Source organism: Elgaria multicarinata, chromosome 8, assembly GCF_023053635.1.
Source record: "Elgaria multicarinata webbii isolate HBS135686 ecotype San Diego chromosome 8, rElgMul1.1.pri, whole genome shotgun sequence".
Lineage (NCBI taxonomy): Eukaryota > Metazoa > Chordata > Lepidosauria > Squamata > Anguidae > Elgaria > Elgaria multicarinata.
Genome location: NC_086178.1, coordinates 23,321,534 through 23,344,260, shown reverse-complemented (window position 1 = coordinate 23,344,260; position 22,727 = coordinate 23,321,534). Strand labels below are relative to the sequence as shown.

The following is a 22,727-nucleotide window of genomic DNA, read 5'->3' as shown; positions in this document are numbered from 1 at the left end:
TATTTAAAATAAAAACCTTGGAAAATATTAGGGCAGTTTTCTTTCTCCCCTTTTGCAGTCTTGTTACTTCTATCCCCCTCTCTTTAGCTCAGTTCCCCCCTCTTGCCTTGCTATTTCTCTATCCCTTTGCCTTGCTGTCCCATTTCCTCCCAGCCTCTGTCTTCACTATTTCTCTCCCACCTCTTCATTTTGCTGTTTCTCCCCTCTCCCAGATTTTAGTCTTGCTTTTTCTCTCCTCTCTGCCCCCTTGCCTTGCTGCTTCCCCCTCTCTCCCAGCCTCTACCCTCACTATTTCTATCTCCTCCCCCCATCTCTTTAGCTCATTTTTGGCTAAGCAGGGCCCCACAGCAACCATTATGGGACTAGCCACAGCTTCTGTGGGAGCCATTTTGTGGTGGTGCCCACAGCAGTTTCATCAATTTCCAAATGTGCTCATGCGTCCAAAAAGTTTGGGGTTGCCCCTTGAGGGCATTCACTTTGCTTCCGTTAAATCCACCTGATTCTAGTTTCAGTAAAATAGTAAATTAGGGTGACCATATGACCAGATTTGCCTGGATTTGCTCGGGTTTTTGATGACAAATCTGGGAGGGGGAGGGGAAATCCGGATTTCCCCCCAAAGAGCAGCTCTAATGAGAAATAACAAAAATGCTTATAACGCCATCATTTTTTTAAGATAAAGACATGAAACTTGGCACGATGGTAGCTCTTAGGAAGGGTTTTAGTCATACCAAATTTGAAACAGATCCGTTCATCCGTTGATTTTTAAGGAATTTTTTAAAAATTGAGGTTTTAAAATTATTATTTTTAAACCATCATTTTTAAAGATAAAGAGCTGAAAGTTGGCACCATGATAGCTTTTAGGTAGAGCTTTAGGGTGAATTTGAAACAGATCTATTCATCCATTGATTTTTAGGAATTTTTTAAAATTTGAGCAAAACAACAGGCCTGTAAGGCAGGTCTGGAAGGACTGTCAGTGATGTATGTGAAACAGGAACATTAAAGTGCTTTATAAATTGCCAGGTACTATCCAAATAGGTTAGGGGGAGAATCCAATGAGGTGATTGCGCAATGGTGTTTTAGCACTTTTGGAACATTTAATACCATTTATTACATGTCTTTTTATGTTGTTGTATAATTTTATCTGTAAGCCGCCCTGAGATCCAAGTGATATAGGGCGGGATACAAAAGTAATAAATAAATAAACCGCCTCATAACTGAAGCTCTCTGAGAGGTTCACAAACGGTCATTTCTGGAAGGAGGCAGATCATAGAATCATAGAACAGTAGGAAGGGGCCTACTTCTTATAGGAAGGGGCCTATAAGACCATCGAGTCCAACCCCTTGCTCAGTGCAGGAATCCACCTTAAAGCATCCATGACAGATGGTTGTCCAGCTGCCTCTTGAATGCCTCTAGTGTGGGAGAGCCCATAACCTCCCTAGGTAACTGGTTCCATTGTCGTACTGCTCTAACAGGAAGTTTTTCCTGGTGTCCAGCCAGAATCTGGCTTCCTGTAACTTGAGCCCATTATTCTGTGTCCTGCAGTCTGGGATGATGGAGAAGATATCCTGGCCCTCCTCTGTGTGACAACCTTTTAAGTATTTGAAGAGTGCTATCATGTCTCCCCTCAATCTTCTCATCTCCAGGATAAACACGTCCAGTTCTTTCAGTCTCTCCTCATAGGGCTTTGTTTCCAAACCCCTGATCATTCTCGTTGCTCTGAACACACTCCAGCTTGTCTGCATCCTTCTTGAAGTGTGGTACCCAGAACTGGACACAATACTCAAGATGAGGCCTAACCAGGGCCAAATAGAGGGGAACCTGTACCTCGCGCTATTTGGAAGCTATAGTTCTATTAATGCATCCCAAAATAGCATTTGCTTTTTTTGCAGCCACATCATACTGTTGGCTCATATTCAGCTTGTGAATCTTCTTCCCTCCTGAGAGTTTGTTCAGCTTTCTTCCCTACTATCACAGTGGAAGGGCCACAACTCAAGAGCAGAGCACCTACTTTGAATGTAGAAGGCTCTGGGTTCAATTCCTGCACTTCCTTGTAAAATAACATTAATATAATTTAATATTTGCATGGTGTTTTCAAATGTTGAAAGTACTTCACCTGCATGGTCTAGTTGTGAACCATAAAACTACCCTGTAGAGCAGGGGTACATAATAAAAGTGGTGGACAGCCTGGGGGGTGGGGGGCAAATTCCACTTCAGAAAATCTCTCGAGGGGGGGCTCATTCCGCGGGGGGGGGGGAAGTAAAAGGTGTGGTGGTTGGGGCCTTGGCCAGACTGGGACCCCAGGAGAACCAGAGATTTTGCTCTCCTTCTGTAGAGTAAGTCAATATTGTTGTTATTGTCACCCAGATTGCAGACGGAGCGGCTGACAAAGTGGCTTGATTAAGGCAGAGGTGAGATTTACACCTGGAACATCTGGAGAGAGATCTTTGCCTGAACACTTTGGAGAACCTCTGTGGGTCAAAGTAGACTAGATGGATCAGTCCATTTGACTTGGTAGTTTCATATGTTAAATAGATAGAATTTTTGTCCTTGCTTGATGACACTTTGGGTGCCGTGCTTCTCAAGGTGACCAGCTCACAATGATTTGTTCGTCATTGAGTGCTGAGCAACTAAGCAAGGAGAAATCAAGTGATGAGTGAACCAGCCTGGAGAGAGGCTTGGGCCAAAACCGTCTGCCATCTCTGGTGTGAGTAGTTTGCCTTTCTGTCATGTGGAGGATCAAAATAAGAGATGGGACCATTTGATGCAGTTCCTGTGTCTTCCTAATGTTAGGTGTTGTTTGCTCTGCGCTGTCTTGACTTAATCTTTCTCCCAATATTCTAGGCCAAATGTATGTCCTGAACAAGAACTAGCAATGGTGGGACACCATCAACCGTGTGTTCAAGCTTTCACCCGTATGGTGAAGACGTGGAAGCAGGACTGTGCAGCGTCAAGATGGTGCATGGGTTATGAAAGAAGGTAATTCGTGGTCTTGTATATAAAAAAACCTTGCTGTTAAACAAAACAACATGTGCATCCTGCAACACAGTGTTGCAGAGCTGTTTGCTGTGTCAGCCGGCCAGCCATACCCTCTTCCAGAATACTCTATTCCATTGTGCCTCCCCTGGGTTTTCTCTCTTCTCTGTGTTTAACAATCAATCATTTGGCATTCTGTGGCCATGGAGCAGCTTAGCCTTCCATTGACCTGTTCTTGGATGTTTTTGCTGTTGCTTTCTGCTTGCCAGTGTTCTCCCTTAAGGCTTGATTTATACAAGAAGTAGTCTGTGTACACCTGGTCATATTTAAATGCTGTTAGCCTGTGTTCCATAACTGTCCCTTTCAGGTGTAACCTTGCTACATCCGTCTTTGAGGGCCAGGTAGGTGTGCCACAGATGGGCTACCATATGGCATGAATGGACCAGTGTGCATGGTCAGTGCATTTTAGTTGTAACCAGGTACATGTGGAATGCTGATAAACATGTGTAGCCTGCATTTTGTATAAATTGGGCCTTGGCCAAGTTTGGGTCTCTGTTATTACAAGTGCAATAAATCAAAGGTAGTTGCACTACCTTTCACCCAGATCTATTGGCAAATGCTTCAATGAGCAATACTATACTTTAATACAGGGATGAGTAAAAGGTGGATACTGAGACACCTAGTACTTCTGTTTGCTGGCATTCTTGCCAAGAATGCTGAACAAGGTAGACCTTGGTTTGACCTCTTAAAGCTATTTCTTATGTTCTTAAGCAAGAGTGCATACCTAGGTTCACTTAACACAGATTAGTTGTTAACCGCTAAGAGATTTTGAGCAAGCGCTCATGCTCTGTACTCTAAAAAAACCCCAACACATTGGACCTAGAGATGTAAAATTTCTGGAAATTTTGAAGCCATGGAAAAAACCTGTTTTTTTCTGGGTTTTTTCGGAAAAAAATTGAAATTTTTGGAAAAATTGAAATAATGCAATATTAGCACTTTTTACAGATTGAAAGTCACTTTGTTACTTTAGGAACATAAAATGTAGTTATGTCTAAGTTGGTTTGGCATAAAATTATTACATTTGGCATATTAAAAGTAGTGTATTCAAACAATTAAATGGATACTGTTAAATTTTAAATGGATACTGTTGTTTTATACTGTTTTTATGTTTTTTAAATTTTTGTATACTTTTAATGTTTACTATTTTTAATTGTTGTAAACCGCCCAGAGAGCTTCGGCTGTGGGACGGTATATAAATGTAATGAAATAAATAAATAAATAAATTATTACAAATTTAATTTACTTTTTTACTTTTTTTGGTAACAAATGGAGCTACAAGCTCCAGAACTGTTAGGAACACCTGAACTGTAAGGAGCCTCTTTGGTTTTGCCAGTTTATGAGGAGCAGGCAAAAAACAATTTTAAAAAACAACAGAAGAAACACCAACATTAGTAACAAAGAAAATTATTTATGTCTCCACTAGTCCTCCACAGTGTCAAGCGGACATAAAGCACCCATTCCCATAAAAAGAACTGAGGAAATGGGAGGGACCAAGATTCAAGGAATATGCATGAAATTTAAGCAGACTCATTTTCTGAGCTATCACTATCAGTTTCAGTCTCTTCTTCAGTGGCACTGCCCCCTCGAGGCAGAAATGCATCTTCCTCTTGCATTTGAAAGTTGTAGTCTCAATTTGCAACCTAGGACTTGCTTGTCCTCGGTGCGCAGAAATTGTAATAATCAAATACTGTACATAGTTTTTAGAAATCATTTGGAGAAGTAAATATCTGAACACCTTGTCTTAAACATTTTATTCATCATGCTAAAATAAAACATCCCGTAATTCGTTTTTTCTTCATTTTTTTTTTCAATTTTCCAATTTTTTGGAACCCCCCCCCCCAAAAAAAAAGGCTTCGGGGAAAAACGTGTTTTTTTCTGAATTTTTCCGGGTTTTTTCCGGGCCTTCGCATCTCTTATTGGACCACAAGGATGATAGTAAAGGGGGGAAAAAAGGCTTTTCAAGACTGAAGAAAGCAAACACCTGTTTTAAGAGATCTCAAGGGTAGGATGTTGGCTCACAATTTGGTCAATTAATTCAAATGGTGGAGCGGGGATTGAAGCATAGGGATGTTGTGGGTGCCTGATTGGATCCGGGAGGCGAACGGATTCCCCCTGTCTGTCCTCCCTGGTCCCAGCTTGCTGGGCTGCAGCGTGTTTGCCGGCCTGCTCTTTGAGGCCCAGCAGCCCGACAGCTGCCCGGCAGCCACCTGCCCTGGTCTGGAGCATTGTGAACAATGGAGGCTCTGGAAATTGCAAATATCCTACTTTGCATAAATGGAGACTGTAAAGGCCCCATTTATGCAAGTCAGGAAATACGCAATATTCGAAGCCTCCATGGTTCACAACAGTGGAAGCTCCAGACCAGGGCAGATGGTTTTGCAGCCTCCTCAGGCACTCGCCAAGCCACAAGGAAGATCGCGTGGTGCTGTGAATGGGAGTGGGCAGTGGCAGCTCAGCAAGCGTCCAACTGAGCGGACACTGGTGAGTCTGTCCATCCTTCATATTTTGTTTCAGTGATGGAGGGAGGTCAGCAGTTTGCTCCATGACCAAACCAAGAGGGGCTAGACGGAAGCAGCTAATGCTAACTTCCTCCATCCCTTAGGACACACTGAAAGCAATTAACAGTTAGCCATTAAACCAGGGAGTCTAACATTCTCCTTTTCGAAGAGGAATTTCCAGAACCACTGCTCATGGGAATGGATGGGGAGGAGAAAAATGGTACAAGTTCATGTTGTTTAGTTACGTTCTTGTATTGATCTCGAACATGGCTCCAGCCCTTTTGAAGTCAACTGAGCACAGATGGCTTAAAGAACTTTGGATTGCAATCCTCCTCCGCTTGATCTGAGTAGCAAAGCTCCCATTGGTCTTAATGGAGCAGGACTGCAGCTTGCGTGAATATTCTTAACCATGCAGTGTTAAGAATAATAGAAATGGGCAGCGTTTAGGTTTGCTCTATTTTAATCGTTTCCCATTTAATCACAGGAATCTTCAGGTTCCTTGGTGAGAAGATCATTAATGACAGGCATGTTCCCCTGAAAGACAGCTTGTTCATTTACTGACTTTCTCCTACAATATGCAGCTTCTCAGGCGATTGGGAGGGGGGCAGCAAAATTTTGGAATCACAGAGTTGGAAGGTACATTTGAGACCATCTAGTCCACCCCCTTGTTCAGTGCAGACTGTACACCTGACCAGTTATCCACCTGTACTAAGTGCACCCTGGAACAAGTTCTTGACTCATTAGCACAGGAGTAGGCAGATGTTAGGTTTATGGAACCTATTGTGTTTGTGTCCTTTACTAGAACTCCCAAGGTCTACTAATAGAAGCATGGTGCAAGTTAGTTGCTGGTGTGATGAAGGAAGATATAAAATGATGGGATTTATTTGGTATTTCTGCCTGCTGTTAAAAAGGCAGTTAGCAGAGAAAAACTAAAGGAACAACAGAATGAGTGTTTATTAGTCCCACATGACATGAAGTCTTAAAAAAAAGGAGACCATGCCCTTCTTTAGTGAAGAAAAGGTAAACTGGTTTACTCAATTGCTTGGTTTAAAATGAATGTATACTGTATAGTTTCAGACAAAATTTATTCATTTCGTTTCTTTGTGTTCTATAACACTGGCAGGAGAGACAGCAAACACATGTGATCTCAGCAATGGTGGAAGATCGGGGGGAAGGGGAGGAGCAGGAAACTACGCTGTAGCCTATAAAGATCCTAAGGCTAGCTATGCCCAAAATTCCAATGATAATTGTAACACTGCCCCCTTCTTGTAACTTGCAGATGAGGTTACAATATTTCCAACAAAATGATGGTTTTGGGGGTGGAACCAATTACTTAGTAACCCCTGCCCATCAGTCATATACACTATCAATCATATACTCTGTCAATCATATACTGGGACAACCTGCATATACAAGTACAAATGTACATCCAAGTTACTACACTATCCCCTTCTTTTTGTACCACCCAGCCTGATGGAGAGGTCTGGAGAACTTGAAAGCTTGCATGTTTTGTGGAATTTTGGTTGGCCCAGATAAAGGTATTGCCCAATTGTGGATGACAGATCGGGTATTCTAACACAAAAGTCCAAAACCAGCCAGTGGAGATGCACAAAGACCTAGTCTAAACCACCCAATTAATCTTCGTATGTTGCAAGTGAGAGACATGGAGAGTCAAATAATTAGTACAAGGCAAGCTATGGCAGAACATTGTTTTAAAAAAACTTATTTATTTATTTATTTATTACATTTTTATACCGCCCAATAGCCGAAGCTCTCTGGGCGGTTCACAAAAATTAAAACCATCATAAAACAACCAACAGGTTAAAAACACAAATACAAAATACAGTATAAAAAGCACAACCAGGATAAAACCACGCAGCGAAATTGATATAAGGTTAAAATACAGAGTTAAAACCGTATAATTTAAATTTAAGTTAAAATTAAGTGTTAAAATACTGAGTGAATAAAAAGGTTTTCAGCTGGCAACAAAAGGAGTACAGTGTAGGCGCCAGGCGGACTACATACAATGATAGCAAACTTGCTATCATTAACCCATTGGGAGTCAGGAAACCTGGCTGAGTTACTGCAAAGTGCCAAGAGACCTGCAGGTAGATCCCACTCTATCCCTACAGCATGGATGGGCCTTATGGCAGATCTGTGGAGAATAAATGGGAGAATCAATGTGAAAACTTCCCCCGATAATAGAAAGTTTGAAAAGCACTGCATACAGTATCTGAACATGTGTCTTGAAATAGTATGTTCTAGAAAGAAATTGCTTTTTTTATTCATTATGTGCTGGATGTGGGCCATAGCTGTTGCTTGTATGTCTTACACTATTCTTCCGTTTTATCCTTCTTTCCTTTATTTCATTTCAAGGACAGGCTATTATACCATCTATAAACAAGTATACAGCATGGAACAGCACACTGTCTTTAAGTGTTGCCCGGGATGGGGCAGGAAGAGTGACGACGAACCTGGATGCCTACAATGTAAGTAGTGATTGTCGAATATTGTGGGCTGCTTAATTCATAACATTTGTTTTAGAATGTATATCTAAAACAATGCAAAGTCAAGTGTGAAAGCTGCAAATGTGTTCAGAAACAAGTGTATGATGTAAGTATGGTGGAGGATATGGCTACTAGCCATGGCTACTATATAACGCCTCCAGTATTGGAGCAGTATGCCTTTCGGTACCATTTGGTAGCGATGAGTTGATGTCCTGTTTGAAGGCTCCCCATGCCATCTGATCGGCCACTGTGGGAACAGATTACTAAACTAGATGAACCTTTGGTCTGATCTGGCAAGGCTCTTCTTACATTACATTATTGTCGTGAAGACGCTGTTGGCTGTGGCAGAGTGTGCATGTGTAGCAAACCCAAGTTTCCTGACTTGACGTGAGATAAAGGCCCCACAGGTGTTTTCTATTAAAGTGTCTGTAATTTTTCTTGGAGGGATAGGATGTGCATATTTGCTGCTAAGCCAGGTATGTAATATTAGTTCCCCTGGGGAGACCTAGTGAATTCCATAACTGGCAGTTGGTTCTCTTTATTGTCTCTCCCCTTCCTTTTCAGCTTTTTGCTCTGCTGGTACTTGCTTCAATGGAGGGAAATGCTCTGAAGGGATATCCCAAGTCTGCCAGTGTTCAATGGGGTTTCAAGGCCCACGTTGCCAGTATGGTGAGTCAAAGGATTTGCACTGTTCTGAGGTTGTTCTATCAATATGGTAATACAAGCATCATACAAACTTTTTTTTAGTAGGGTATATAGAATTAAAATCCACTGAGGAAGAATACAACTGCACAGATATAGTACTGTTCAAGTGTGCTCTTGAGTCATTGAAATAAATAATGTAAACAATAATAAATAACTGCATGCTGAGATTCTGTTACTTATTTTATGTAGAGGTTGTCTGGCATTGAGTAAGACATATACTGTGAGATCCAAGTATGCAGATCACAGTGGCTGTGTGTACGGTCTCTATGTGAAGGTGTCATGTTGCACGATCAGTGCTCCCCCATAATTCCTGCCATGTTATTTGCCACTGGTGATCGTGCAGGGTCTGCCAAGAGTCACTTTGTATATCCATATACCACACTTAGTTCACTCTTGCTAGTTTGTCGATTAGCAGTAGCGGAAAGGCAGGAGAGTTCCCTGGGGCCTCCAGCATAAACAGATCTGGTGTGAAGTATTGAACAAGGCTAGATTCCAAATAAAAGGGTTTTTCACCTTGGGTGAAGGTACTTAGGTGACTGGATAGACACAGTGCTGGCTCCGATGTCAGTGGGGCGGTGAGTCCATTCCGGGTTTCAATCTAAACGAGTCAGAACTCTAAAAAAAAACCCGCTATCCAAGCTATGAAGCAAACCTCCTTTAGAATTCTGACTGAAATCTGGAGTGAATTCACCGCCTGACTGATGTTGGAGTCACCAGCCCCCACTGTATATATTAGGGATGTGCTCCGCTTCTAATCGGACCGGAGAAGCAGTAGCGGAGTGGGGGGCTTCACCTGCCCTTAAGGCGGAGGCGAAGAGGATTGGGGGGCCGGCGGAGCGTGGCGAAGAGGATCGAGGTGAAGGCAGATCCTTCGCCTCGATCCGGAGCTCCGCCGGAAAGGTAAGTGGGGTTTACCGGGCCCTGCCGCTGTCGCTGTCGCCCATGCGGCGACGGCAGCAGGGCCCGGTAACCCCCCCCGCCCTCCTCTCCCTTACCTGCCTCCGTCCGCGGTCCGTCGCCGTCTCCAATTGAGCCCGTGGTTCCAGCAGGAAGTCTGGGCCGCACTTGCGGCCCAGACTTCCTGGTGGAACCACGGGCTCAATTGAAGACGGCGACGGACCACGGACGGAGGCAGGTAAGGCCCCCCTCCTCCTTACCGGGCTCTGCCGCCGTCGCCGCATGGGCGGCGATGGCGGCAGGGCCCGGTAACCCCCCCTATGGGGGGGGACCGGAGCTCCGATCCGGATCCGGAGCTCCGAGCGGAGCGGAGTGGGCACAGGCGGAGTGGGGGTGGGGCGGAGCGGGCCGATCCAAAAATGGCGGATCTTAAAGTGAAGCAGAGTGGGGGGTCCGTGCACACCCCTAGTGTATATCCAATTACAGGCACCCAAAATGTGTGTGAGAGCTCACTGATAGGCAGTGGTGTAGTGGGGCAGGGTTCTCAGGGCTGAAGCATCAGGGTGTTGATGTCATCTGCCACTCCCCACAGAATTCCTTGTTTCCTTTGAGCTTGGCTGCAATCCTCACAGTAGCTGGGGTGTGGAAATGAGTTTTCTCAGCAACAATATATAGTTGTGAGTGAAGTATTTTCATAAAGGCAATTAACACCCAATAGCTTTATTAAAGACCCCGCTTCTGGTACAGATGAAAACTGCTAGAACCGGTTTGTGGATCAATGCAGCTGTTTGCATTATTTGGGCTTTCCTTTGGCTCGCGGCTACGTGGTCTGTTACGATGAGCGCCTGCACTTCAAAATGTACCACCACACCACTGTTGATAGGCTGTTCATTAGGATAGCTTATTGAAGTTGATGCATCTTTCACGTTGGCTTGACTTTCTTTCATGTAATCTGAAGGCTAAATTGTATTAAGTAGGAGTAACTGGAGTTTTTATAGATGCAATGGTTTGCGTAATGGAGAATGCAGATCGGTACGTTGGAGGCACACAAATGGAACTGTGTTTGTAGTGACATCTGCACAGTGTCCGTTTTAGCAGAAGCTTTGGGATGGGGAAATGCCAGAAGAATCCGAACTGCTTCAAATCTCCTGTTGTAAGTGCAGTGATTATCTTAATGTCTAAAGCATAAAGGCATTCCCTGGAGCAGTCAAGGCATATGGCATTCCAAGACGGAGCTGAGCTGCAGCACATGCAGCGATAAGGTCAGATTCTGGAATCAAAACAAGATTATGTGGTTGTTATTTCCTGGGGAGTTGACTGAAGTGCTGACAAGATGCCATTAAAAACAGTGCTGCTTACTCTGCCATTTCTAGTTCTTTACAACTGGGAGGAGTTTTTTTTATTTATTTATCATGATGGTCTCTGCATTTTCTACCAATTCATGAGGATCTGTATGGAATTTCAAGAGTTGTCAGCACCTAATGTGCGGTATGAACTCCCTGCTATTAAGATGCTGCCAGAAGTGGATCTCTAAATGACACTATAGAAGAAATTCCAATTGGACATAATGGTGAAGGCCATTAAGGTGCCCTGAAAAGGAATGGGAAGACAGCAGTAAAGTGTTGTCACCTTTAGCAGACATGGTTCTGAGCCTGGAGCTATGTTTGTAGCTGATACTTTTATAGCGAAGGTTGACAGCTCTGAAGGTAGAAAGGCTGCAATACCTTTTCTGTGGTTGTGGGCGAAGAAGCCGTTGAAATAGGGATTGTTGTCTCCAAACCAGGGGTGGGCAGAAAGTAGACCTCCAGATGTTTTTGACTTCAACTCCCAGCATTCCTGACCATTGGAATGATGGCCATGGCTTCCGGTTGTTGAAGTCCGAAACATCTAGAGATCTTCTTGCTGCTCACCTTTGCTCTAGGCAGTCACTGAAATATAACAGTTTCTGCATCCTTGGTTGTGTAAACATCCCACCTCCCCCCACACCAGTAGTAAATCAATGTGATCTCTTATTGAAATTATTAGGATTTTATTATTGTCCATGTGAAAAGTTCCCTGCTTACAAGGTCATTGGTTTTGTTGGATTGGGACCTTGTTCAGAATTGCTGGTAGGGTGTGGGGAGGCTTTAAGCTTTTCCCCCAAGTGCTCCCAATAGCTGGGCGAGGATGCTCTGTATGTGTGCATGTCTGTGCAGTGTTAATGCGTTTGTATTCCTGTGTGTGTGCAGGGGGTGGGTGGGCAGTGTGAGTGTGTATGTGTGGGCCCATTTCTCCTGGCTTTATTCACCACTGTCCCACCAGCCATCACCCCTGCCCACCTGTGAGGCCTCCCCCAAAGCCTCCCCCAGCCACTAATGAAGACTTTTTACACAAAACCATTTGAACACTCCTGACTTAGTGAGGAACTGGATAGAATACTATCAGTATGCATCTTTCAGAAGTAAAGGGGCTAGAGACTTACTTCTTAAAGGGAAAGCTGAAAATATCAGGGAAGGAGCCTGGAATATCCACAAGGGGACAAGACCCCCTCCACTCCTTATGCAATGGCTCCAGCCTTGTAGCCATTAAAATGTTTCTGAAAGTCTGTCTTGGACTTGAAAAAAGACTCCTGTTTTCCCCCCAGAATATGTAGAAGGAAGGAATGGGTTAAACTTGTTTCTTCACTCCAAAGCATGGTGGAAAGTGTGGTAAAATTTCCAAACCTAAATTGTGTGTGTGTGTGTTGTAAACTTGATTGTTGGGCATCCATGCCAGCTAATGGGAGGAAAAGGTGGTGAGCAGATTTTTGAAAACTAAGCCATTATTAATGCATTACATCGAACTGTGGCTTCGAAGGCTTTTAACAGTTCACTGACATGACCGAGGACAGCCCAGGGATATCATAACAATCTGTAATAGGGAGCGATTCCCTTGCAATTTGCAAGATAGGCTAATGACTCCCTAAGAGATGTTGCAGCGTATTTCCTAAGCCTGCAATGTGAGGCTATTTGGCGTCAGGGTTATCTTGGTTACGATTCCTCGTTTGCAGAGCAGTGAGCAGAAATGCAATCGCTTTGCATCTTTGCATTTCATCACAGCTTTTCTACTTTGCCAATAGCAGTTGCGGATTTTTTTAAAAACACACACACAAAATATTAGGGATGAGCTGACCGCAAGCTTGATTAAATAGACTAGAGATTCATTAACAGATTAGACTGTGTTAAATTCTTGACTTTTTTAGAAGTATTTTTTAAGAATTACTTAATCAGTTATCTTGAAATAGCGTTCTTAATCTGCTTTTAAAAAAATGCTCAACATGCAAGGATGACGTTTCTCAAAGATTATTTATGGATTTAATCAGGTAATACAGGACAAAATAAAGGGTCAGAACTTCTCAAGACATCTAGTATTAGGATTCATATTTGAAGGTATTGCTTACTATGCTTGCTGAGCAAAATGATGTCTTGTTGTTGGACTGAGGGGAAATCAATTACTATGAAACGGACTTATAAGCAGGTCAGACTACTTGTCCATCGACCCTGGATCTTCAGGGTCTCATGCAAAAATCTTCTGCATCACTCTGCTACCTCATCTTTGGAATTGGAGGTAGCAGGAATTGAATGTGGGATCTTCTGTATGTAAACATTTGTCATTGTTGGAAAACATGGCAGGGGATCACACCAAACAAAGGTGCAAGCTAAAGATAAATTCGTTTTTGGAGTTCTTAAAGCTGTTAGTAGGTGCAGTGGCAGGAGTTACTCAAGGTGCAGAACGGGTTAACAGCTTTGGTTGCATCAGAGAGCCTTGGATTCAAACAGGGGTCACAAAGCGTACAGCGGGAGAATAGTCCCCTTTTAGTTTGGGTTTCTTATGCATAAAAAGACTAGCATGTTCACTATGTTCTGTGGTGGTAGTGGTTGCATTCTGAAAGAATCCTGTCCTGATCTGCTGTACTGTTTTATGCTTCTGGCAGTTTAGCTAAGGGATTGTATGTTTATCCCTTGTTAAAAATTCCTGAGCACTTCACTTTTTGGATTCATTCTGCTTTATTCATCCAGTTCTGCTAACACATCTATGGCCTCTCCCTGAAATTTCCAGTCCTTTGTTAAGTCTGCTGTTCAAAAATCCAAGATGGAGCTTCCAATTGTTATGATTTTACTTTGTTTGAGCTATCTACCTATAGTTCATTATTTTGGCATCCTTTACCTGCCTATTTACAGCCTGTAGTAGATAAAAAAAGTCTAAAGATTATTTTAGGTGGATTCAATTTTGTTTTTATGCTAACAAGGATTAGCAAAGGAAAATCTTTTTTCATCCATTTATCATTTCTATTAGAGATATACTTGTAGCGTCGTATCAGAATACATTGTCTATCTAAAACATTTTGTTATTATATAGAGCATTGCTAAACATCCTTAGATCTTAATAGCTTAAAAAGGAGAGATCTCATTCTAAGTACCAACTTCCCTATTCAACACTGAATAGGCTATTCAGCTGATGGGTTCATAGGCCTAGTGAACTTCTAATAAGGTTCCCACATTCTAAAACCAGCACGTATTTATACTTTTTTGTGTAGAAATTTCCTCATAACTAATATTAACTACTGTCCCATAAATTAGACCCCACAGTTACTAAACATTCTTAAAAACTTAAAACATACTTAAGAGACATACACATATACCTATCAGGCTAGATAAGATTGATTTTGAACAATACTTTTAAGAAGATAACGTTATTCAAAATTTGCCAAATAAACGCAAGTCCACATATTTTTCTAGACATCTTGATAGCTTTTTGATATTTATATTTTACACAATATGTTTTGCTCATTTATTGATAAGCAAAAAAATTAAGTACACCATTGACCTGGAATGATACAGTTCTGTTCATTACTCATATAAACGTTTGGCCGAAGTGATAGGGCTTAAAAACAGAATTTTCTCTTTGGATACCATCCAGGTCATCTTGACCATTATTTTTATGCCAGTTACCCAGAATTCATTATGAACCTGCTTGTGTACCTGTGACATCCTTGTTGGTACCAACAAGGATGTCACAGGTACATCACTGGATTCCTAATTCTATGACTGGGGCTTGCAGCTCCAAGACGAGGCAGCTTTTGCTTTTTCGTGGTGGTGGTGGTCGTGGGACACTGTGCTGCCAACCTTTTGTGGCAGATCCATGACAACACTTCTGTCTAGGATTGGTGTTTCTAACAAACTGTTCCTGCCTTGTCTTAATCTTGGATCTGGCACCTCTTCAACCAGATCAGACATCCACACCCTCAGTGCTACAGGCCAATCAGAGTCATGTGATTCATTAGTGACAACAGCTTCATTAACTGGAGTTGGGTAGCCAAAACCTCCTCCAAATAACAGTGACCATTAACATTCTATTTGAGATCCCAATCAGGAGAAGGACGCATAACAAAATCACTACACGTTGGCCTGACCTAGAGAAAACAGATGACCCAGGCTGTATAAGGTGACTTATAAGACACAGGAAATGAAATATTAGCCATTTCTCATAATTGGCACATTTGTAGGTGACCTTGCTGGCTCAGTCTCCTAAAGTGTGTCTTGTAATTTTAAGAAATACATCAGTAGGCAAAGCTCTTATTTATAACAGTGATATACTATCACCTAAGTAGAGTTAAAAATATTATGCACACGACACATCAATTTTCTCTCAAAGTACAAAAGCTACTGAAGTTTTAAACAACTCTTTCCTGAAATTCTGCTAATAAGCATTCACGACAACCGCAGCAATAATTGGCTCATAATCAAAATCCACAGCAGGAGGCTCAACTATCTCTCAATGTATTTTTCTCTCTGGTAAAATTTCAGACGAATTAAAGTATTTAACCATGGATTTCAGTGTATCTTGACGCTTCCAACCTGAACCATTGCTGGAAAAGGGGAGATATCTTCATGCAGCTGCAATAAAAGCTATTACTATTCCTTTTGACAACAAAGATGGTACCGTTTATGCTTTCAACTTCTTTTCCTCCCTTCCAGTAATCTCAATATAGGTTTCACTTATCACACAGGGTAAAACTCTTTCCCAAAACTTTTCCCTTTTCCAAATGACAGTCAACAGGGAGAAAGCTGTGTGACAATGCTTATGGTTATACTTGACCTTCCGGAAGAGTTAGTGATGCAAGGAACTGGGCAAGAATGTAAATTTATTGCTGAGTAGAAAGCAAGAAGCTAGCCAAGGGCTGACTGAAGAGCTGTCTCTGTGTGTGTACTTTGAAGGTACATCTGCCTGGCAGCACCCCTGAAGAAGCAAAACAGCAACGACGAAGAGCCACCAGTGTAGCTGTGCTGAACGCCAAATCATTCTGGAAGCTCAACGCAATAACTGCTGTTTTTTTAAGCAAAAGATTAGTTGGAGAAATGTTATCAGGCTTGTCTTTCCACCATGCTGAAGCAAAGGAATTTACAGCCCAACTCTGGCTGTACAGGCCACAAAGCTCTCTGCTGCCACTTTAAATCTGAGCTAGATACTATCTGTAATGGAGTTTAAGAGACAACCGAGGGCATACCTTACAACAAGAATAGCAACCTTTTGGGGCCAATGGGAATATCCGTCAATTTGAGAAACTTTTGTGGGCACCACCACAAAATGGCTGCCATAGGAGGCATGACCATTTACAAAGAACATGCCCAAGAGACTGTGTACAAGGAACTGAGCCAAAACAGCTCCTTTGAACCCACAGTTTTCAGTACCTTTCTCCTTTTCCCTTCTCTTTCTGGTACCTGAGTGTGCTATAGCTTCTTGCGATCTTTATTTTCCAAGAATGTTCCTGAGCATCATGTGGGGGCCAGAGGCAATCATTGGAAATGAAGAAGACAACTACTGGAGGTCCTCACTTTGCTAGGAAGTGATCCCAGCAGCCAGTAAGGAAATGGGTTAATTTATTTGGTGTGTGGGTTAGGGCATTTCGGTGGGTACCAAGAAACATGTCCCAGGGACAGTGGTGGAATTAGAGATACTTGACTTGTCTCCCTCTGTTGCTTTCCTTATTTGAGCTCAAGGGGATCCTTTGCCAACAACTAAGCCATTTCAGGTTTGCAGCCCCCATCCACTTTCCCTTCCTTAACAAGGTGCATGACTAGCTGAAATTCAGTCAACTCAGCAAGCCAGTCACTGCATCTCCATGCAGAAAGGATCTTGAATTTTTCCCTTCAGAGCTGGCCCTTCCATTAGGCCAAGTGAGATAGCTGCCTCTGGTGGCAGATGCTGGTGAGCGGCAGCAAGGCGTTGGAGGAGAGACCTGTGTGTCATGTGGCCAGCTGTGCACCCACTAAGCTAGCTTGCTGCCTTCAGGTGTACTGTGAGACAATGCCGCATGCGGCATTGTCCTTGTTGAAGAAAGATTCAACTGCCAGCCCAGTTGGCATTTGCACTTGGAATGGGAGGGGGCGCCATTTTGTTTTCCCTCAGGTAGCAAAATGGTTTGCTCTGTCACCTTTTCATGCAGGATTTAACAGCACCACTACAGGGAATACCTTGATGACTGGCAAAGCTATTTTCTCTAAAAGACCAATTTCCCCCCTGATATTGCTTTGATTGTTTTAGCAGCCACATGAAAGCAGGCATTCAGTGGGTGCGGTTCTTCACAGCATGGAAATGCAAGACTGAATAGCTTTGTTGAGTGAACATCTGTATCTGTTAAAGAGCCAGGACTTCTGGCAGGAGGCACAAAATGGAAATCCTGTTTACGTCAAAGGTTTAGGAGCAAACAACTGTACCTTTGAGTTTCCAGCTCTCACGGTCAGGAGAGGAAGGCTTGGCAAAAGGGGATCTAGGGAAATGACAAAAGGGTTTGGGACAAGAAACAGCACAACGGGCAAGTTCAAGGCAGGCAACCCGAGGAGACTGTGATGGAATCCAGAGCGAGTGGTCGGTTTTTTGTATTCCGGCATAGTGAATTAACTGCACTGTTCCATTAAGCATAACCCAGACACACAACCCTGCATGTAAAAACGTGAATTTCTGTTGTCTCTCCCCCCTTGTTAAAAGACTCAGGAGCAGAGTCAAAGTAAGTGCGAGTCAATCACACATTTTCTGCTGCCGCTTTAGGAGAATATGAGAAGCCACCTTCTGAAGAATGGCTGGAAAGTGCCTTAATTACCTCAGCATGTGCTGAGTTTCAATTTATTCTGGATCTGTTTTTGTTTTTGTTTAGATTTGGCTGATAGCTCAAAGTTGTTCATAGATGTATGTTGTCTTTGTGTCTGTTGTCTGTTGTATGTTTTTACGATTTTAAATTTTATATATTGTTTTTAATGTTTTAATTTTTTGTAATCCGCCCAGAGAGCTTTGGCTTTGGGGTGGTATAAAATTAATAATAATAACAACAACAACAATAACCCTTCAAGCTCTCATCCCTTGGCCTGGAACTGGTGGCCTTTGAGATGTTGGATTTCAGCGTCCATTATCCCCAGCCAACATGACCAATTACGAGTGTTGCAGTACAGCTACATCTGGAGGGTTGTTCCCCACTCTGGCCTAGAAGAAATATAATCTTTAAAGGGCCTGGCCCACCACGAAGACCTTTAGGCTTGGCTGGCACTAGAGATAGGGTGGTGGCCCTCACAAGAGAGGAACAGCTGGCCTCATCTGTGACTGCTCTTAAGAGGGTTTTAGAAACTCATCTGTACTCCTTTGCTTTTAACTGAAAACATTTATGTTATTTCCTGCTTTAATACAATTTCATTAATATGTTTGTATTGTTGTAAGCCGCCTTGGGAAGCTGATGTTCTTGAAAGGCAGATAAGAAATTGAATGAATGAATGAATGAACTAACAAACAGATAAAAAATATGCAAGCGAACATATTTGGCTCAGGTTGATAGGAGTTGTAGGCCACCGATAACGGGAAGGCCACCCCTGCTTCAAAGAGTTCAGGTTTTATCTTCATAGCAACTCTGGAGTAGAAGTTTACCTGGAAAAGAGGCCAGGCACCTGGTAAGTATCTTTCCTGATTAGGATTTGAACCCAAGTTGTTAGTCTGTCCACATGCTGCACATTACACTGCTCATAGTTGTCCTCTTGCAACCCTGGGCAAACTTGAATACCAGCCCACAGATCCCATGAATGCAAAATGGTGGGTCTAGGGAGAACGTTACTGTTTGCAACGGTTCTTTTAGATGAAAATTGTAACTCCAATGTTATCAAATGTGCATGGAGAAAACTTTCAAGGTTGCCATGAATATCCTGTGTCTGTCTTTAGGAATTATGTTCATAATAAGTGCATCTCTATACCCCAATGTAAAATTTGCAGAGGAAGAGCACTTAAGGAACCATTTCCCCCTCTGCTAATGCATTATATCCCCTTTGTGAATTAAAATTCTTTCTAGCATCCTATGGAATGAAGCTTTGCCATTTTCCAATGAAAACTGTAAAACGCAGATTGAAAAATCATTGCCTAGTTCCTGCCCAGATGTGACAAGATATTAATCCACACATCTTGACAAACTGCCCTTGAGTACCTGAACTTTAGAGCTATTAGCGCTGAGCGACGGATAGACGGGCAGGAGAACAGCCAGCTGCCAAATGGATGTGACAACAGTAAATGCACTCAAGAATAACCAGTTGAGAACAAATGCATCCTTAATGCCTGGGATAGGAGAGGCTGTTTACTTTGCTGGCTGGAAGAAATGGGGGCTAACTAGAAATAAATGTGTTCTTCAGCTACTGCTATTCACTATGGTTGGGTAAATGGGAAAGCGAATGCAGCAAAAGATGAGCAGAGAAAGGGGGGGGGAAAGATGGGTTCTGCTGCTGTAGTAGTACTTGTGAAGGGGCCATATTTTGTGGTGTGAGGATCTGTACATTGCAGTGACCCTATGAAAGGATGCTATCAAAACCTGTTGGTGGATTCTGGGCTGCCCAGCATTTGAGGTAGTGTGAAGGTATTTCCCCCACTGAATTATTCCCACCACAAAAAACAACAACAACACCTTTTGTTGTATGCAGTGTATACAACATTGGGTGAGGGCCAAACTTCTGACCTTGTCCGCCCACCTGTGCTATCTATCTGTGTCCCAGTACAGCACAGACAGCTGCCTTATACCAGGTCTGACTATATTTTGTCTGTCTAGTTTAGAATTGTTTATTCTGACTGGCAGCAGTCCTCCCCCCCCCCCACTAAAAATCCAGGGTCAGGTACAGGAGACACAGGCATGGGCAAATTTTGGAGGAAGGGAAAGCTACCCTCCGAGACGTAGTGCTATCTGGAGTAGGTTTTTGAGTATGTGCAAGACAATGCACATGACAGAAGAAGAGGACTAATTGCATAATTAATCACTTCCTGGGGACAAGATGGAGTTTTTTAAAGACTAGGAGTAGCAGGGTGCCATCTCCCTTTGCACACAGCATAGGGCTGCCATAAATCAGATCTCTTGCACTTGCTTTTAAGTAAATAAAGTAATGTGTAGCTTGACCCTGGGTGATGTTCGAGGAGCTGGGCTGAAATTTCTCAGAAGACTGACTTCATTAAAAATCTGAGAATGCTCTTTTTTGATCCCCTACCCCGGAAAAAGGGTCATTTTTTCAAATACATAATATCGTATTCTGTTTTCATGGTTGTCTCAATTTCCCCCTAAGGTGGTGTGGATATTAATTTCTACGATTAGATATAGTTGTGTATGATTTAAATGAGCTCCCTCAGATGGGTGGTGGTGGAATCACATTCCCTTACTGTGGCTCTGACTCCTTCTTCTCTTCTGCATTTGTATCGAGCTGTAATTACATGAGGAAGAGATCAGTGACCACGTGACTTGTACAGCTCAATGCAGTTGAATGGGTCAGTGCCCTCTAGTGGGCATTTTATAGTGCAACTTTTCCATTACGCAATATATTCCAAAAGAATCAGGTTTTCCGAAGTTTATTTTTTAGCACTAAAACCGTAAAATGGAGCGGGAGGCAGGAAGGTGACGGCATTGTCAAAATGACCCGCAAACACCTGTGAGTGGCCGGTAAGGAGCGTGCCATAAAACACTCATTTAAAGAAGAAGAATATGTATAAAAATAGAGAAGAGACCAGCCTGCCTGTCTACAATAGGCCAGTCTCACCATGGTTAGGAGCCCCCCCCCAAAGGCTGTGTTGGGGAGCACCCACATGTATTTCTCCCCTCTATTTTCATGCATTTTCATCCCCTCCATCATTCAAAGAGCCAACCATGTCTGTATCGATCCATGGTCTTGTTCTCTTGCCCTAGGAAGCTCTGGTTTAGAGCATCTTTGGATGTCACAGAAAAGCCTGGAGAACAGGAAGCACTAATGCAATGGTACAGGGTAGGGAAGTTCTATTCCAGATGAAATGGAGAATTTATTTATTTATTTTATTACATTTATATACCGCCCCACAGCCGAAGCTCTCTGGGCGGTTTACAACAATTAAAAATAGTAAACATTAAAAGTATACAAAATTTAAAAACATAAAAAACAGTATAAAAACAACAACAGTATCCATTTAAAAACAACAATTCTGGGGTCCATTAAAAACAAACTTAATGTTGTTAAATGGTGTTAATTTAACAGCAGGGGAGAGACAGGCAGCGCAAGACACTAGTGCTTCCTATTCCTCCTGTACTTGCATCCTGCCTGAAGAGTTGCTAGGATGACATTTCGCAGCATCTGCCAGGATTTTATGAGAGCAGGAAGACGTGAAACCTTTTCCTAGGAGGAAGACAGTCGAGAAAATGGGTGGAGCCGCAGCAAGGGGAAATGTCTGTATGTGTTCTCCCTTAATCTAAAACTTGCTCAGAAGTCTCTTCTCATCTTGATCTCTTCCCATCTGCATTCAGAAGCAAGGACCCCGTGGTAACATCACGGTTGTAGCTGTGTGTACACGGCAGAAGGAATTAGCCAGAACGCGCCCTTTTCTTCCTCTTCCCCTGCCTGTGCTGTGCCAATCGGTTTTCTGATGTTTTATGATTAATCATTTCAGTTCCTATGCATACGTAATGTTTTCGAGAGTCATTCAGACACCTTTTTTCAGCTCTACCTTCTAGTTCCTCTAAGAGGGGCAGAAAAGTTAATTACGCTGTCTGTCTAAAAGTCAGGAAAGAGACCCGCCATCAGCCACTCAGGATTCCGGCTCCTGTCAAGGAGTGAGCTCGCAGCAAGGGCAGCTGGATCTAATTAGGAACCGGCAACCCTGTGGTTTTAGCAACAGCTGCTGGAGGATGGATAACGCTAGTAGCCTCCAAAGCAGCCTGCGTTAGAGATTTAGGGAGAGGGGGAACCCTTGTCATTTGGAGAGGCAGCACGCTGAACAAGTATTAGCAGGAACAAAGATTTCCCAGGAGATACGGCAAATATAAGGATTTTGTTTTGTTTTGTATAATTGCTCTTAGACAATTTCCATCCAAATCACAACATAGGTGCGGTGTTTTAGGCTACAATTCTAGGTTGAACTAAATGGCCGGTTAGCATACATAGCAAGACAAAGCCGGAAAACGTAATTTTGCATGAATATAGGCTTTGTGCCTAGGCTCTGGGACACCCTTTCAAAGGAGGCCCCTCTCACTTCCTCATGGGTGACCTTCCAGAAGAGGTCAAAACCTTTCTTTCTAGGAAGGTATTTGGCATTTTAACTTGCGGTTTTTCATCTCTCTCTGCTTTTGAGGAATGTTTTAAATATGTTTATTGCTCTCCTGGTTGGTGGTGTTTTCATGACTGAAAGGATAACTTTCAATGTTCAGTTTTTGATTGATTGATTTATTTTTAAAAATGTTGCTTTTGTGGTTGGCCATCTTTAACTCCTAGCAGAAAATGTGGGGTATAAGTGATTTAATAAATAAATAAAATAAGTTACAGGAGTGTCTGTAATTTGAACAGCAATGTTCCTTTGTGAATGTCCCAAAACTCAAAGATGAACCAGTGAGCGCAGACAGCAACTTCGATATGACTTTCCTGCATTGTCTAGTGTATATTCAGAGGCAGTAAGCCAATGTAGCTCAGATGCTGGGGAACATGGATGGGAGGGTGCTGTTGCACTGTTGTCCTGCTTGTGGGTGACAGCTGGTTGGCCACAGTGAGTAGAGTTCTGGACTAGATTTACCCTTGTTCAGATCCAGCATTGCTCTTCTTAT

At 42.7% G+C, this 22,727-nt stretch overlaps 1 protein-coding gene across 4 annotated transcripts in view; it reads left to right on the top strand.

The window, feature by feature from the left end:
* The window catches only part of MEGF6 (multiple EGF like domains 6), a 256,048-nt gene that overhangs the window by 13,458 nt on the left and 219,863 nt on the right, over positions 1-22,727 (top strand). For all 4 annotated transcript variants that reach the window (XM_063132003.1, XM_063132004.1, XM_063132002.1 and 1 more), the window contains exons 2-4: positions 2,842-2,976; positions 7,908-8,020; positions 8,603-8,707. In XM_063132003.1, coding sequence (XP_062988073.1) covers positions 2,842-2,976; positions 7,908-8,020; positions 8,603-8,707 — 353 coding nt within the window. The remainder of the gene's footprint in view (positions 1-2,841; positions 2,977-7,907; positions 8,021-8,602; positions 8,708-22,727) is intronic.